Here is an 18927-nt window from a genome sequence, read left to right as displayed (position 1 = left end):
ATTTTTAACTTATTCAGCGTTTTGTAGGGTAGTCAGAACTGGTTTTTCTACTGGATGAGGGTCCAGTCATCTGGCAGAATTCCCAGGCTGAATTCCCTATTCTTAAATACAAAATTATATAATTTGTTCTTTTAAACAATACATGGCTTCATAACTGTACCATATTCAAGTTACATTGGAATCGAGTTTTCATGTTTTAGTCATTTCACGAATACATTTAGTCCTTGAATTTTACAATCAATTACTGGCAAACATATGAGCTCTACATTTATGATTCAAATGTCTGTTTTTATTCTAAAACTTTATATTAAAATATCAGCTGCTTGATACCCCTATGTTGGGTATTATATGATTAAATATTCCCTTCATCAACTCGGGTGGAAGTCCAGCTTACCGAGAGCTGCCAGCAAATTAGCAGCTAGCAGCTCTTGTGCTCAGCAGCGCCATTGGGGAAGTAGGAATCTCCTGTGGCTGTTCCCTTGCAAAACAGATATACCATTTTGGATGCTTTTGAGGGGGATGGCCTTTCAAGGGAAAACAGCAACAACCAAATCCGTTGCACCACGTTTGGTTCTGCTGCAGTGTGAGAATGCAATAATTATTGGGGATTCAATTGTATGGGGAATAGATTTGTGTGGCTGCAAACGGTGGTATGTTGCCTCCTTGGTGCTAGGGTCAAGGATGTCTCGGAGTGGCTGCAAGACATTCTGAAGGGGGATGGTGAAGAGCCAGTGGTGGCAGTACACATTGGTACAAACGACATAGGTAAAAAAGGGATGAGGTCCTAAAAGCAGAATATAGGGAGCTAGGAAGCAAGCTGAAAAGTAAGACCTCAAAGGTGGTGATCTCAGGATTACGACCTGTGCCATGTGCTAGTCAGAGTAGACTAGCAGGCTATATAGGATGAATACATGGCTGAAAGATTGGTGTGAGGGGGAAGGTTTCAGCTTCCTAGGGCATTGGGACCAGTTCTGGGAGAGGTGGGATCTGCACAAACTAGATGGGTTACACCTGGGCAGGATTGCGACTGATGTCCTTGGGGGAGTACTCGCTAGAGTGGTTGGGGAAGGTTTAAACTAATATGGCAGGTGGATGGGAACCTTTACAAGGATTCAGTGCATGGGACTTAAGAACAAGAGAAAATGACAGTATGGAGAATAAGGAAAGTGATAGGCAGCGAAATCAATGGTCAGAGTCTGATAAGGACCGAGTAAAAATAGTAGGAAAGGGAAAATAAATGTTAAAAGTGCTCAGTTTGAAGTTTTTTACCTGAATGCTCAGAGCATTTGAAACAAAATGCATGAATTAGTTGCATAGATAGATGTAAAGGGGTATGATATAGTTGGCATTACGGAGACGTGGCTCCAAGGTGACCAAAGATGGGACCTAAACATTGAGGGCTATTCAGTGTTTAGAAAGGACAGACAGAAAGGAAAAGGTGGTCAAGTTGCATAGTTGATTAAAGATGATATTGAGACAATATTGAGGAAGGATATCCGTATAGATCATGTGGAACGTGTATAGGTTGAGTTAAGAAACAACAAGGGGCAAAAATAAATTGGTGGGGGTGGTATACAGACCATCAAACTGTAGTGGTAATGTTGGGAAAAGCATTAGACAGGAAATCAGAGATGCAGAGATGGACTGGGGACGATTACTGCAAGGAAAGATAGTAGACAGACAATTTCAGGCATTTAAAGAACGAATAGGTGAACTCTGTAAATTGTTTATTCCAGTCTGGCGTGAGAGTGGTAAGTGAACTGTGGCCAAACCATGGCCTACAAGGGAAATTAGAGATAGTATCGGATTCAAGGAAGAAGCATACAAATTGACAAGAGAAACAATAGGCCTGAGGATTGGGAGCAGTTCAAAATTCAGCAAAGGAGGACCAAGGGATTGATTAAGAAGGGAAAAATAAGAGTATGAAAGTTAGCTAGTGGGGAACATTAAAACAGTAAAAGTTTCTGTCGGTATATAAAGAGAAAAAGATTGACAAAAACGAATGTCGGCCCCTTACAACCAGAAACTGGAGAATAAAGGAATTAAATTTGTACTTTGCCTGAGTCTTCACAAAAGAAGACATGAATAATGTACCAGAAGTTCTGAGAGAAACCAGTTTTAGTGAGGAGCTGAAGGGAATCAGCATTCATCCAGGGTACTTAAAAAAGTGGCCCTGGAAGTGATAGATCCATGGTGGTTATTTTCAAAATTCTTTGGACTGTGGATCGGTTCCTACAGATTGGAGGGTAACTAATGTATGCCCGCTATTCAAAAAGGGAGGTAGAGAGAAAACAGGGAACAATAGACCAGTGAGCCTAATGTCTGTACTGGGGAAGTTGCTAGAGTCCATTATCAAGGATTTCATAACTCAGCATTTGGAAGGCAGTGGTAGAATCAGACAAAGTCATCATGGATTTACAAAAGGGAAATCATGCTCAACGAATCTATCGGAATTCTTGAGGACGTAACAAGTCAAATTGACTGAGGAGAACCAGTGGTTGTGGTTTATTTAGACTTTCAGAAGGCTTTCAACAAAGTCTCACATAACAGACTACTATGTAAAATTAAAACACATGGGATTACAGGTATTGTCTTGAGATGGATAGAAAGCTGGTTAGCAGATATGGGATTACAGGTAATGTCTTGAGATGGGTGGAAAGCTGGTTAGTAGATATGAAGCAAAGAGTTGGCATAAATGGGTCTTTTTCTGATTGGCAGTCAGTGACTAGTGGGGTTCCACAGGGATCTGTGCTGGGATCCCAACTGTTTATATTATATAATGATGATTTGGAAGAGGGAACTGAATGTATTATCTCCAAATTTGAGATGATACAAAGTTGGGTGGGAGGGTGAGCTGTGAGGAGGATGCAAAGTTGTGTCAGCGGGATTTAGACAGGCTGAGTGTGCATGGCAGATGCAGTATAATATGGATAAATATGAGATTATCCACTTTGGTAGCAATAATAGGGAGACAGATTATTACTTGAATGAGTGTAAATTGAGAGAGGTGGATACTCAGCGTGACCTTGGAGCCCTCATGCATCAGTCGCTGAAAGTAAACGCATAGGTACAGCAGGCAGTAGAGAAGGCAAATGGTATGTTGGCCATAGCGAGAGGATTGGAGTATAGGGATAGGGATGTTTTGCTATAATTGTATAGAGCGTTGGTGAGGCCACATCTGGAGTATTCTGAGCAGTTTTAGTGTCCTTATCTGAGGAAGGATGTCCTTGCCAAAGAGGAGTACAGAAAAGGTTTACCAGGCTGATTCCTGGGATGGCAGGTCTGTCATATGGGGAGAGGTGAAGTGGGTTAGGATTATATTCATTGGAGTTTAAGGAGTGAAAGGGGATCTCATAGAAACTTATAGAATTCTAACAGGGTTAGACATGGTAGATTCAGAAAAAATGTTCCCAATGGTGGGGGAGTCCACAACTAGGGGGGTCATAGTTTGAGGATAAAGAGTAAACCATTTTGAACTGAGGTGTAGACAAATTTCTTCAGAGGGTGGTGAATGTGTGGAATTCACTACCACAGAAAGTAATTGAGGCCAAAACATTGCCTGATTTCAAGGAGTAATTACATATAGCTCTTGGGGCTAAAGGGATTAAGGGATATGGGGGGGAAAGGGGGGATCAGGATATTGAATTTGATGATCAGCCATGATCAAAATGAATGATGGAGCAGGCTCGAAGGGCCGAATGGCCTACTTCTGCTTCGAGTTTCTATGCAGGAAAAACTCTGCCAAAGTCCCAATTGTGGAGTGGCCCAGGCCACGGGTGAGTAATAGTGTGGTGTTGGAGTCACAAGGTGCAGATGGTTTGGCAACAAGGGTGGAAGTTGGCTCTCAGTGGGCTCTCCACCCTGTTTCCCAATGTTGAGTCTCTCAATCAGGCACTGAGTTCTTTTGATTCAGGGACCCCTCCCACCTGAGATGACAAGCTGGTTATATGGATTAATCCACCTGCAGCTGGATTAATACCAACAGTGACATGATGAGGCCCTTACGTGGTAATTAATTGACCACTTAAGACCCTCAAAAGGCAGCAAGGCAGGAAGGTCAACCATAGACCATTCTGCCCAGAATTTAACTCTAACAGAGATGGAATGGCTGTGGCGTTCCAGTACCTCACTGTTCTGGTATATCATGGTCCCACCTAATTAAATGCCCTTTTCACCTCCAAGCTCACCACCAGTGAGAGCAAAGATTCTTCTGATTTCCATATTGAACTGCATCTTTCAAAGCTCCAGAAATTGCTATCAGAGGAATAATGAGGGTGACCACTGACAGCTTCAACATCATTTCTTCCGTAATAGCTGGACCAAATTACATGTTTAAAATTTCTGCTGTTTTCTTCTTCCACAATACAATTTGTCCTGCTTCTGCCTCTGAGGAATCAACAATTATTTCCTGTACTCTTCTTTTTTACTTATACTTATGGAAGTTCCTTCAATTTGTATTTTTATATTTGGTGCAAGTTTACTTCCATAATATATTTTCTACCTACTGAATTTTTGGTTATCAGTTACTGGTTTCTGCAGCTCTCCCAACCCTCGGGCTTATTCTTGCTCTTGGCAATATTATAAGCCTCCTTGTTTCCTTTACATCTTTTGTTTAGTCATGGAAGGGTTGCATTTCCTGTGGAATTTTGGGACTTTGAATGCCAGGTAGCAAGGGAGAACTGGAAAGTAAAATGTTTATGTTTTTTAGCGAGTGCCATCCGTAGACAATGGCTTGCTTGATATTCAGATATCAACAGAGATTGGATTTGGGAACCTGATGAATACTGCACCCGCAGTGAAAGGAACAGTGCAGCAATTCATTTTTGATCTGCAACCACGAGTGTGAGATCATCTAAAAAAGTGAATCACGACACTGAAAATTATAGGATCCATTAGCAATTTTACAGATTTGTATGAATCCTTAATAAGAGACAAGATCATATGTGAAATGAGAGTCACACTTGAAAGAGAAAGACGCTGTTAAAAAGAAGACTTAGATTGATCAAAATGACTGCAAAGGTGACACTAAATGTAAGAGGAAAGATTCATTCTGATTCACTGTTTGACTTTAATCCACAACTGAAGGATAATGACGAGACGGTGCAGCAGAAGTTAAAATTGTAATTTCTTGAAATAGTACACCAGCTGCCCGTCCCTGTACACATGAAAATGATAGTCTTCAGAAACCTATATATGTGGCATGTCAGTCAGTCTGGCAGCTGAAAGTAATGCCTAAGTTACAAGTAAAATTCAACCTTTGACTTCTTCATGATAATAGAAAGAACAAGATGGGGAAAACATTTTGTTGAATTATTCTCTCCGCAACTCAGTGTTAATCCAAAGTGTACCACATCACAACTGAGTATCTATGCAGCGAGGGTCATGAATTAAAAGTATCACCTGTTTAATTGTGACAGTTTTCCATTGTGCAGCAGAAGCAACATAATTCCATTTATGACATCTTTAGCATTAAAAAGCTGGCAGATTCCTAGGTATGTCACAAATAGTTGTCCTGAAAGTGGACACTGAGCCAGGAAGGGAACAAATTCACATGGGTAAATAAAAGCTTGATCAAAGTGATGGATCTTGAAGAGTTTAGAGATGTTGTGGAGAGCATTAGGGAGGGAGCCCAAAAGATGGGATCAGGGGAATGAATTTTGATTTGATTTGATTTATTGTCACATGTATTAATATACAATGAAAAGTATTGTTTCTTGCACGCTATACAGTCAAAGCATATCAACACTATTGACATGATTTTTGCCACGCGCCAACTTCAGGAGAAGTGTCAGGAGCAGAATCGCGAGCTCTACACAATCTTTGTTGACATCGTGAAAGCCTTCGACACTGTCAGCCGACAAGGCCTGTGGAGGATCATGTCAAGGTTCGGCTGCCCCCCCAAATTCATTCAGATGGTACGCCAGTTCCACGATGGCATGATGGCCAGAGTACTGGACGGCGGAGAATCCTCTGAGGCATTCCCAGTCACCAATGGTGTTAAACAGGGCTGTGTGCTCGCACCCACACTGTTCAGCATGATGTTTACTGCCATGCTGAATGATGCCTTCCAGGACAGTGTTGCCTTAAGTAAAGTACAGAATGGATGGGAAATTCTTCAACCTGAGGAGACTTCAAGCTATTACCAAAGTGAAGGAGACTGTTCTGAGAGACTTCCTCTTTGCCGATGACTGCACCCTGTATACTGGCTCAGAGCCAGAGATGCAAGTCGGTATGGACAAATTTTCCACGGCTTGGACTCACCGTCAACATTAAAAAGACCGAAGTCATGCACCAGCCTGCTCCTCATGCACCGTACACAGAACTTATAATCACAATCAAAGGGCAGAAGCTACAGGCAGTGGACCAGTATGCCTGTGAAACGTGGACTGTGTATCGAAGGCATGCAAGACAGCTCAATCATTTCCATATGACTTGTCTTCGCAGAATATTACGCATCAGATGACAAGATAAAGTACCAGACACTGAAGTTCTCTCTAGAGCAAGTCTACCATCAGTCCACACACTGCTGGTGACAGCACAGACCCGGTGGGCAGGTCATGTCATCCGTACGCCGGACGAGCACATACCCAAGCAGCTCCTTTTTGGGGAACTCACTGCTGGAAGATGCTCGCATGGAGGGCAGAAGAAACGTTACAAAGACACACTCAAGGCCACCCTGAAGTCGCTTGACATAGACACGACCACCTGGGAAACGCTGGCACAAAACCGCCCTACCTGGCGCTGCCTCATCCACAAGGGCTGTAAAGCTTATGAAGCAAGGTGCAATGCTGAAGCACAACTTAAGTGCGAGCTGCGCAAGTCCAGAGCCACCAGCGCAACAACTACAGTGCCTACACAAGTTTGCCCAATATGTGCCAGGACATTCCGTGCTCGAATTGGCCTGATCAGTCATCTTCGGACATACCGCATCCAGCCTCATAATGACTAATGGTGTCGAGGTCCTCATCGGCGACGATGGACGAACAACATCATTCATAGAGAAGGAAAGGAGAGAGTGCAGAATGTAGCACATCCTAGAGAGTGCTAGGATATAGAGAAAGATCAACTTAGTGCAAGGTAGGTTCATTCAAAAGTCTGATGGCAGCAGGGAAGAAGCTATTCTTGAGCCGGTTGGTACGGGACCTCAGACTTTTGTATCTTTTTCCCGACGGAAGAAGGTGGAAGAGAGTATCCCCGGGGCATGGGGTCCTTAATTATGCTGGCTGCTTTTCCGAGGCAGTGGGAAGTGTAGACAGAGTCAATGGGTGGGAGACTGGTTTGTGTGATGGATTGGGCTAGATTCACGACCTTTTGTGGTTTCTTGCGGTCTTGAACAGAGCAGGAGCCATACCAAGCAGTGATACAACCAGAAAGAATGCTTTCTATGGTGCATCTGTAAAAGTTAGTGAGAGTCGTAGCTGACATGCCAAATTTCCTTCGTCTTCTGAGAAAGTAGAGGCTTTGGTGGGTTTTTTTAACTATAGTATCGTCTTGGAGGGATGAAGACAGGTTATTGGTGATCTGGAAACCTAAAAACGTGAAGCTCTCGACCCTTTCTACTTCTCTCCCATTGACATAGACAGGGGCATGTTCTCCACTATGCTTCCTGAAGTTGCCATCCATAGAGAATCTCCTCAGTCTCATTCCTGTACTCTATCTTCTCATTGTTTGAGATCCAACTCACTACAATGATGTCATCAGCAAACTTGAAAATTGAGTTGGAGGGGAATTTGGCCACACAGTCACAGGTGTATAAGGAGTATAGTAGGGGGCTGAGGATAGCCTTGTGGGACACCAATGTTGAGAATGATCGTGGAGGAGGTGTTGTTGCCTATCCTTCTGATTGTGGTCTGTGGGTTAGGAAGTTCAGGATCCTGTCGCAGAGGGAGGAGCCAAGGCCCAGGCCATGGAGTTTGGAGATGATGTTGAAGGCTAAGCTGCAGTCAATAAATAGGAGTCTAACATAGGTGTCTTTGTTATCTACATATTCCAGGGTTGAGTGCAGGGCCAGGGAGTCTGCTGTGGACCTGTTGCAGCAGTGGGTGAACTGTAGTGGATCCAGGCAATCCGGGAGGCTGGAATTGATTTGTGCCGTGTCTAACCTTTCAAAGCACTTCATAATGATGGATGTCAGCTGGGGGCCAGGGCAAGGCTAGCTAAGAAGAAGAGGATTCTGGAGCAGGATGACCTGAGTGGGCCTGGAGGGCTGGAGTGCATCTGCTTCAATGCGAGGAGCGTAACGGGTAAGACAGACGAACTTAGGGCCTTAATGCTTACGCGGAATTTGGATGTGGTTGCGGTGACGGAGACATGGTTAAAAGAAGGACAGGACTGGCCGCTGAATATTCCGGGGTATAAGTGTTTTAGGCGAGACAGAGGAGGGGCTAAAAGAGGTGGGGAAGTAGCGGTATTAGTTAGGGAGCATATTACAGCGATGCAGAGGGTGGACAATTTAGAGGAGTCATGTAATGAGTCGCTGGGGGTGGAGCTCAGAAACAGGAAAGGTGCAATCACTATGCTGGGGGTATACTACAGGCCACCCAACAACCCACGGGAAGTGGAGGAAAGGATATGTCAGGAGATTCTGGATATGTGCAGAAAAAATAGGGTTGTTGTAGTGGGAGACTTCAATTTCCCTGGTATAGACTGGAAAGTGCTTAGGGCTGGGGGTCTGGACGGAGAGGAATTTGTAAAATGCGTACTGGAAGGTTCTTTGGAACAGTATGTAGATAGCCCAACTAGAGAGGAGGCTATACTGGATCTAGTTCTGGGAAATGAGCCCGGTCAGGTCATCAAAGTTTCGGTCGGGGAACATGTGGCAAATAGTGACCACAACTCTGTTAACTTTAGGATAGTAATGGACAAGGACGAGTGTTGTCCTAAGGGTAGGGTGCTAAATTGGGGGAAGGCTAACTATAGCCGGATTAGGCGGGAATTGGTGGCCGTTGATTGGGAGAGGCTGTTCGGGGGTAGGTCCACGTCTGGCATGTGGGAGTCTTTTAAGGAACAGTTGATAAGGCTGCAGGACAGGCATGTGCCTATAAAAAGGAAGGATAGGAAAGGTAGGATTCGAGAGCCGTGGATAACCAGGGAAATTGAGGATCTGATCAAAAAGAAAAGAGAGGCGTACGTTAGGTCTAGGCAATTGAAAACAGATGGAGCTCTGGAGGAATACAGAGAGAGTAGGAAAGAACTCAAACGGGGAGTTAGAAGGGCAAAAAGAGGTCACGAAATGTTCTTGGCAGACAGGATTAAGGAGAATCCTAAGGCACTTTATTCATATGTTAGGAACAAAAGAGTTGTCAGGGAAAAAGTCGGACCTCTCAGGGACAAAGGAGGGGAATTATGCTTAGAACCCAAGGGAATAGGGGAGATCCTAAATGAATACTTTGCATCGGTATTCACAAAGGAGAGGGACTTGTTGACTGGGAGTGTCTCAGAGGGAGGTGTTGACCCATTAGAGAGAATCTCCATTACAAGGGAGGAAGTGTTAGGTTTTTTAGGGAACATTAAAACTGACAAATCCCCAGGGCCTGATGGCATCTATCCTAGACTGCTCAGGGAGACAAGAGATGTAATTGCTGGGCCTCTGACGGAAATCTTTGTCTCTTCATTGGACACAGGTGAGGTCCCTGAGGATTGGAGGATAGCGAATGTGGTACCGTTATTTAAGAAGGGTAGCAGGGATAACCCGGGTATTTATAGGCCAGTGAGCTTGACGTCCGTGGTAAGGAAGTTGTTGGAGAGGATTCTTAGAGACAGGATGTATGCGCATTTAGAACGGAACAATCTCATTAGTGACAGACTGCATGGTTTTGTAAGAGGGAGGTCGTGCCTTACAAATTTGGTGGAGTTTTTTGAGGAAGTGACAAAAACGGTTGACGAAGGAAGGGCCGTGGATGTCGTCTATATGGATTTCAGTAAGGCATTTGACAAAGTCCCTCATGGCAGGTTGGTTAAGAAGGTTAAGGCTCATGGGATACAAGGGGAGGTGGCTAGATGGGTAGGAAACTGGCTTGGCCACAGGAGGCAGAGGGTAGCAGTCGAAGAGTCTTTTTCCGGCTGGAGGTCTGTGACCAGTGGTGTTCCGCAGGGCTCTGTACTGGGACCTCTGCTATTTGTGATATATATAAATGATTTGGAAGAAGGTGTAACTGGTGTTATCAGCAAGTTTGCGGATGATACGAAGATGGCTGGACTTGAGGATAGCGATGAACATTGTCGGACAATACAGCAGGATATAGATAGGCTGTAAAATTGGGTGGAGAAATGGCAGATGGAATTTAATCCAGATAAATGCGAAGTGATGCATTTTGGAAGAATAATGTAGGGGGGAGTTATACAATAAATGGCAGAGCCATCAAGAGTATAGAAACACAGAGGGACCCAGGTGTGCAAGTCCACAAATCCTTGAAGGTGGCAGCACACATGGAGAAGGTGGTGAAGAAGGCATATGGTATGCTTGCCTTTATAGGACGGGGTATAGAGTATAAAAGCTGGAGTCTGATGATGCAGCTGTATAGAACGCTGGTTGGGCCACATTTGGAGTACTGCGTCCAGTTCTGGTCGCCGCACTACCAGAAGGACGTGGAGGCTTTAGAGAGAGTGCAGAGAAGGTTTACCAGGATGTTGCCTGGTATGGAGGGTCTTAGCTATGAGGAGAGATTGGGTAAACTGGGCTTGTTCTCCCTGGAAAGACGGAGAATGAGGGGAGACATAATAGAGGTGTACAAAATTATGAGGGGTATAGATAGGGTGAACAGTGGGAAGCTTTTTCCCAGGTCGGAGGTGACGATCACGAGGGGTCACGGGCTCAAGGTGAGAGGGGCGAGGTATAACTCAGATATCAGAGGGACGTTTTTTACACAGAGAGTGGTGGGGGCCTGGAATGCGCTGCCAAGTAGGGTGGTGGAGGCAGACACGCTGGCATCGTTTCAGACGTACCTGGATAGTCACATGAGCAGTCTGGGAATGGAGGGATACAAACGACTGGTCTAGTTGGACCAATGAGTGGCACAGGCTTGGAGGGCCGAAGGGCCTGTTTCCTGTGCTGTACTGTTCTTTGTCAGAGCCACCGGACGATAGTCATTACGGCATGCTGCTTGGTTTTTCTTTGATACCGGGATATGGTTGTCATCATGAGCATGTTCTCCACTACGCTTCCTGAAGTCGATGACCATCTCCTTCACTTTGTTGATATTGAGGGAAAGATTATTGTTGCCACACCAGTTCACCAGATTCTCTATCTCATTCCTGTACTCTGTCTTGTCACTGTTTGAAATCCGACCCACTACAATTGGACATCAGATTGTTGTAAAGAGATGTCTGTGAATACCGCCGCTAGCTGACCCACGCAGGATCTGAGTGCTCGTCCAGGTACCCCATCCGGGCCAGTCATTTTCCGTGGGTTGACCTTCGAGAAGGCTGCTCTGGCATCTGCAGTGGTGACCTCAGATACAGGTTTATCTGGGGCTTCCGAGATGGAGGGCATGCTGTCGCTGACCTCTTGCTCAAAACGGGCATGGAATGCATTGAGCTCATCAGGGAGTAGTGCGTTGGAGCCACCAATTTTATATGCCTTCATCTTGTAGCCTGTTATCTCTTGTAGACCTTGCCATAGTCAGCGAGGGTCTTTGGGCATCTTTGATGGATCCCCTTAGATCATATCTGGCTTTCTTGCATAGCTCAGGGTCACCTGACTTGAACGCATCCGACCTAGACTTCAGCAAGCAGTGGTTCATCCTGTCCATCCATGGTTTTTGGTTGGGAAACACACGGATTTGCTCCTTTGGCACACAGCCTTCTACACACTTACTAATGAAGTCAGTTATGGGAGTGGCATGCTCGTTCAGGCTGGTCGCAGAGTTTTTAAATACTTACCAGTCCACTGACTGTGAGCAGTCCCATCGGAGATAATCCGATTCCTCAGACCAACATTGCACGACTTTCTTTGATGGATTCTCCCGCTTCAGTTTTTGCTTGTAAGCCAGGAGCAGGAGCACAGTCTTGTGGTCTGATCTGCCAAAATGTGGGCAGGTGATATAGCGGTAGGCATGTTTGATATTTGTGTAGCAGTGGTCTAGGATATTTGGACCTCTGGCGGAACAGGAGATGTGTTGGTGGTAACTTGGTAGTCCACTCTTGAGCTTGACCTGATTGAAGTCCCCGGCCACAATTAAAAAGGCGCAGTCTTCAGGCTAGGGGAAAGGATGGACAAAAGATCAGGAACAAGAGGAACAGAACATTGACGGCAATATGTAGGGATATGGTGGGAGAAAGCCCTTGAGACATTTAGAGATGAAAATGAAGAATTTGATGGGACTATTGAGGTACTGAGAGCTAGTGTAGGTCAAAGAGGAAGGATGCTGAACAAGCAGGACCCAATGTAGGACAAAATGTAACAGTTTGGGCAATTTGGAATTTATCGAGAATGGCACTCTGCCAAGTAAAGTCTAGAGTTGATGGTGGTGTTCATTGCTGGCAGGACTGAGAAAAATGCGGAATTGGAATGGATATTTAAAACTCATCTAAGTTGAACAGGGTGTCACGCTCAGGTTTGAGCAAGTGGACAGGCAATGGAGCCATTGACAAAGCCATGGAGTTTATGGTGGGGGTGAAGCTGACCATTGGGTGGATCATGACTTAATGATAAAGTCACAAAACTGAAAATCCAGAGGTCCAGTCTAATATCCTGGCTAACAAATGTTCAAACCCCAAAACGGTCACCGCTGGAATTCAAATTCAGTTCATTAAATCTGAAGCAGACCATTTTACATAGAAACATAGAAACATAGAAACCCTACAGTGCAGAAGGAGGCCATTCGGCCCATCGAGTCTGCACCGACCACAATCCCACCCAGGCCCTACCCCCACATATTTACCCGCTAATCCCTCTAACTACGCATCTCAGGGACAATTTTTAACCCGGCCAATCAACCTAACCCGCACATCTTTGGACTGTGGGAGGAAACCGGAGCACCCGGAGGAAACCCACGCAGACACGAGGAGAATGTGCAAACTCCACACAGACAGTGACCCGAGCCGGGAATCGAACCCAGGACCCTGGAGCTGTGAAGCAGCAGTGCTAACCACTGTGCTACCGTGCCGCCATTTTAGTCTCCATCATATTGAGCTTGAAGCAAGAGAGGGATGGAAAGAGATGGTGGAAAGGTCAAACTGAGTGACACCTTGAACAAAAGAGGAGGAGCCACCGATGGATCCTTGGGGGATCTTGAAGGTGGCGGTGCAGGAAAGGGCATTACTGGAGATAGATTAACTGTATTCAGCCATGTCGAACTAAAACTGTGAGAAGTCAACCTCATGGGTTGAATGGCAAAGAGAAACCTTTGATAAGGGTGTCAAATTCAGCCTTGTTGAATGTTGTGGAAATCTCGAGGGTAGGGAGTGATAATGGAACCCTTGTTTATGACTCAGGTTTTTTTAATACAGTGAGGGAAGCAAAAGCTGGATTGGATAGATTCAAATTGGTGATGCACTTAATAAATGGAGTGACAGTAGTGTAATTTTTAATTGTATGTTCATATTAGTTTGAGTTCACTGAATCACAAATGTACTACAGTGAACCCTTTTATATATTTGGCCTGTGCCACTTTTAGTTCTTTGACATGAGCTGTTTTACCTAATCCCGTGAGAATTGCTTTTACATTTAGGTATTATAACTTTTTGACCATTTAGCTTTGACCCCATTACTCACATAAGTGCTGGTATGAATAATGTTAAGTGCTGCTATTGTAAATCTTATTAGAATGCTCCAGCCCAAGATAAAGAACATCACACAGGAAGCTATAAACTGTCAAAACTAAGACTCTCTGCCCTCTGACAAATTTATGACCCTGCCTTGCACGAATAACTACTCAGGCATGTCCCAGAGGTTCCCATCTCCATCTTCCCAGCATTTCTCATTATCTTCTCTGTTTGTTATAGGGTGGTGATAGAGACGATGAAAACTCAGATGGTGAACAAATGAATCCTTTACAGTTGGAGTTTGTGGATGATCCAAACTTCAAGGTCAAAGTCAACTATTCCTACATGGCAGTGCAGATTCCAACGGACATCTACAAGGGCTGTGAGTATTACACAGATTTTACAGCCCTTCAATTAATAATAATGTTTATGCTCCACACAAACCACATACCACATCAACATACCCTTCTATTCTTTTCTCCCTAATGTACTTACCTAGCTTTCCCTTAAATGCATTTGTACTGTTTCCCTCATCTACTCCTTGTGGTAGCCATTTTCACCTTCTCACCATTCCCTGAGTAAGAAGTGTCTTTTGAAATCCTCATTTGATTTATTAACAACTATTATATGTTGATTCCCTGTTACTATCAAATGTTAGTATATGATTGTACAATGGAGGAGGAATTTCTGGAGTGTATATGGGATGGTTTTCTGGAGTAATAGGTTGAGGAATCAATAAGGGTGCAGGCCATATTGGACTGGGTGTTGCGTCACGAGAAAGGATTAGTTGGTAACCTAGTTGTGAGAGAACCCTTGGGGATGAGTAACCATAATATGGTAGAGTTCTTTGTCAAGATGGATAGTGATGTAGTTAATTCTGAGACCAAGGTCCTGAATCTCAAGAAAGGTAATTATGATGGTATGAGGCATGAATTGGCCATGATGGACTGGGAAACATTACTGAAAGGAAAGACAGTGGACAGACAATGGCGGGCATTTAAAGAATGAATAGGTGAACTCCAGAAGTTGTTTATTCCTGTTTGGTGCAAGAGTGGTAAGGGAATTGTGGCTAAACCAGGGCTTACAAGGGAAATTAGAGATAGTATCAGATTCAAGGAAGAAGCATACAAATTGGCAAGAAAAAGCGATAGGCCTGAGGATTGTGGGCAGTTTAAAATTCAGCATAAGAGGATCAAGTGATTGATGAAGGGAAAAATAGAGCATGAAAGTAAGCTAGCGGGGAACATTAAAACTGACTGTAAAAGTTTCTATAGATATCTAAAGAGAAAAAGATTGACAAAAATGAATGTAGTCCCCTTACAGTCAAAAATGGGAGAATTAATAATGGGGAATAAAGAAATGGCTGAGAAATTAAATTTGTACTTTGCTTCAGTCTTCACAAAGGAAGACATGAATAATGTGCCAGAAGTGTTGAGAGAAATATGTTTTCATGAGGAGCTGAAGGAAATCAGCATTAATAGAGAATTGTTTTGAGGAAATTGATGAGATTAAGGAGGATAAATCTCCAGGTCCTGATAATCTTCATCCAGGGTAATTAAGGAAATGGCCCTGGAAATAGTAGATCTGTTGGTGGTTATTTTCCAAAGTTATTTGGAGTCTGGAATAGTTCCTACAGATTGGAGAGTAGCTAATGTAAGCTTGCTATTCAAAAAGGGAAGTAGAGGGAAAACAGGGAACCATAGACCAGTGAGCCTAACGTCAGTACTGGGGAAGTTGCTAGAGTCTATTATCAAGGATTTCATAACCTGGCATTTGGAAGACAGTAGTAGAATCAGACAAAGTCAGCATGGAAAATCAAATGGTGTGCTGGCCTTCATCAATCGAGGGATTGAGTTTAGGAGTCGAGAGATAATGATGCAGCTTTATAAGACCCTCGTCAGACCCCACTTAGAGTACTGTGCTCAGTTCTGGTCGCCTCATTACAGGAAGGATGTAGAAATTATTGAAAGGGTGCAGAGAAGATTTACAAGGATGTTGCCTGGATCGGGTGGCATGCCTTATGAGGATAGGTTGAGGGAGCTTGATCTTTTCTCCTTGGAGAGACGAAGGTTGAGAGGTGACCTGATAGAGGTGTACAAAATGTTGAGAGGTATAGATCGGGTGGATTCTCAGAGGCTTTTTCCCAGGGCTGAAATGGCTGCTACGAGAGGACACAGGTTTAAGGTGCTGGGGAGTAGGTACAGAGGAGATGTCAGGGGTAAGTTTTTCACTCAGAGGGTGGTGGGTGAGTGGAATCGGCTGCCGTCAATGATGGTGGAGGCAAACTCGATAGGGTCTTTTCAGAGACTTCTGGATGAGTACATGGGACTTAATAGGATTGAGGGTTATAGGTAAGCCTATATATAGGCCTAGGTAGGTAGGGACATGACCGGTGCAACTTGTGGGCCGAAGGGCCTGTTTGTGCTGTAGTTTTTCTATGTTCTATATTCTAAAAGGAAAATCATGCTTGACAAATCTAATGGAATTTTTTGAGGATGTAACTCGTAGAACTGACCGAGGAGAACCAGTAGATTGGTTTATTTACTTTCAGAAGGCTTTTGACAAGGTCTCACTTAACAGATTACTATGTAAAGTTAAAGCGCATGGGATTGCAGGTAATGTCTTGAGATGAATAGAAAGCTGGTTAGTAGATATGAAGCAAAGAGTTGGCATAAATGGGTCTATTTTCTGATTGGCAGTCAGTGACCAGTGGGGTTCCACAGGGATCTGTGCTAGGACCCCAACTGTTCACGTTATATATTAATGGTTTGGAAGAGGGAACTGAATGTATTATCTCCAAAGTTGCAGATGATTCAAAGTTGGGTGGGAGGGTGAGCTGTGAGGAGGATGCAGAGATGTTTCAGCGTGATTGGGGTTGAGGCTGAGTGGGCATCTGCATGGCAGATGCAGTATAATGTGGATAAATGTGAGGTTATCCATTTTGGTAGCAATAATAGGAAGACATTATTACTTGAATGGGTGTAAATTGAGAGAGGTGGGTACTCAGCGAGACCTTGGAGTCCTCATACATCAGTCGCTGAAAGTAAGCGCACAGGTACAGCAGGCAGTAAAGATGGCAAATGATATGCTGGCCATAGTGAGAGGATTTGACTATAGGGATAGGGATGATTTGCTGTAATTGTATAGGGCGTTTGTGAGGCCACACCTGGAGTATTGTGTGCAGTTTTGGTGTCCTTATCTGAGGAAGGATGTCCTTGCTATAGAGGGAGTACAGCGAAGGTTTACTAGGCTGATTCCTGAGATGGCAGGTCTATCATATGAGGAGACACTAAGTCAGTCAGGATTCTATTCACTAAAGTTTAGAAGAGTGAGAGGGGATCTCATAGAAACTTATAAAATTCTAACAAGGTTAGACAGGGTAGATTCAAAAAGAATGTTCCCAGTGGTGCAGGAGTCCAGAACAAGAGGTCATAATTTGAGGATAATCAGTAGGCCTTTTAGAACTGAGGTGAGGAGTAATTTCACCCAGAATGTGGTGAATTCAACAGAATTCAACAGAACTCAGTACCACAGAATGTAGTTGAGGCCAAAACATTGTCTCATTTCAAGAAGAAATTACATATAGCTCTTGGGGCTAAAGGGATCAAGGGATATGGGAGGATAAGCGGGATCAGGATATTGAATTTGATGATAAGTCATGATCAAGATGAATGGATGAACAGGCTTGGAGGGCTGAATGGCCTACTCCTGCTTCTAATTTCTATGATGAACAAATAATACAGCAGCTTAACTGCACCCGGCAAGGTGGCACAGTGGTTAGCACTGCTGCCCCTCAGCGCCAGGGACCCTGTTTCGATTCCCAGCTTAGGTCACTGTTTGTGTGGAGTTTGCATGATCTCCCCGTGTTTGCGTGGGTTGCATCAGGGTGCTCCAGTTTCCTCCCATAGTCCAAAAGACGTGCGGGTTAGGTGCATTGGCCATGCTAAATTCTCCCTCAGTGTACCCGAAGAGGCACTGGAGTGTGACAACTAGGGGATTTTCACAGTAACTTCATTACAGTGTTAATGTAAGCCTACTTGTGACATTAATAAATAAACTTTAAACTTAGCAGAGCTACAAATTCCTTCCAGCTGTGTCTATTTATACTCTCAAAGGTAGAGTCAAAAACCATTACCTGTTTTTAATAAGGCAATTAGCTTAACAATGTAATTGCCGAAGCATGTCATTGCTGATACATTGACACTTCCCACCAGGATATTTGACAGAGGTTTCTTTGCTGTCCATACTTTGCACAGAATCATCTGGACTCAAAGATACTCAGCCCCCAGTTGGGCCTCAAACAATCTTCTATTCTGCATTCTGAGCTTCATAATGATAGTATAAAGGCTTCCAGGATCTTGCCTGTCCAAAACTCCTTTATGACACATGAAAGGAAAGTCAATCCACTTTACATACACTTTCACAACAGTGCATGCTGCGTTTTCAATTAGTCTTAACTACAAAAGCAATTATTTGGTTTATTGGATGCCAGTTTGATATTCTGGGAAGCAATGTCATCGGATGCATTGACCCTTCAAGTCACATGATCAGAGAGGCTAGGACAGCCTGAAGGCAAAAACTATGAGAGATGTTGGGTTGGATTTAATAGGGCACTGGGGTTCCCACCCCAGTCTCAAGAGAAAAAGTCAGAGGTGAACCCCTCATCCCCCTTCCATTGGCATCAAACACTGGGAGGGACAATAATTGGTTTAAGGCAGGACTTCTGCCCCATTTGAGAACAAAATCCCACCTTGGAGAGCTGCCAACCAATCACTTGACTGACAGTTCTCTGGTCCCAGCAGCAGCACTGTGAATTGTCACCACTACTAGGACTAAAGCAATCCCCAATGCCAAGGAGTTAGAGCTGGAGTGAAAGGTAAGGAGAGAGGGAGGGAATAACTAGCATGGCCCCAGCGAAGGCCTGGCTAGATGGATGTGGTCTGGGGTAGAGAAGCCAAGGGAGAATGAAGAGCAAGGGGAAATGGGGGAACAGTACCCTCAAATAAGTCCAGGGCCCCATTAAGCAGGCAATTTGTCCTTCCTCAAAGGATACATGGCATTAGCCTCTCGTGCTGCTGGTTAAATCCCAGCATCAATGGGGTGATACCCTTAAATGGCTATTAATTAGCCACAAGGGCAGCAATTGGCCAATGGCAGAGGGATGCTCCGCAGTTCCCCTGCTGCTAATAAGCCATTTCAGGGGCAAGGGTTTGGTATATGGCA

General features: G+C 44.2%; 1 protein-coding gene across 1 annotated transcript in view; it reads left to right on the top strand.

Annotated features, from left to right (window-relative positions):
• Positions 1-18927, top strand: part of cacna2d2a (calcium channel, voltage-dependent, alpha 2/delta subunit 2a) — a 1197503-nt gene that overhangs the window by 822080 nt on the left and 356496 nt on the right. Inside the window, exon 6 of the mRNA XM_078209320.1 lies at positions 13945-14086. Within this exon, the coding sequence (XP_078065446.1) occupies positions 13945-14086 (142 nt within the window). The remainder of the gene's footprint in view (positions 1-13944; positions 14087-18927) is intronic.

This window comes from Mustelus asterias, chromosome 3 (genome assembly GCF_964213995.1).
Source record: "Mustelus asterias chromosome 3, sMusAst1.hap1.1, whole genome shotgun sequence".
Lineage (NCBI taxonomy): Eukaryota > Metazoa > Chordata > Chondrichthyes > Carcharhiniformes > Triakidae > Mustelus > Mustelus asterias.
Note: the sequence above shows the minus strand (reverse complement) of the source record. Positions and strands in the feature narration are given on the sequence as shown.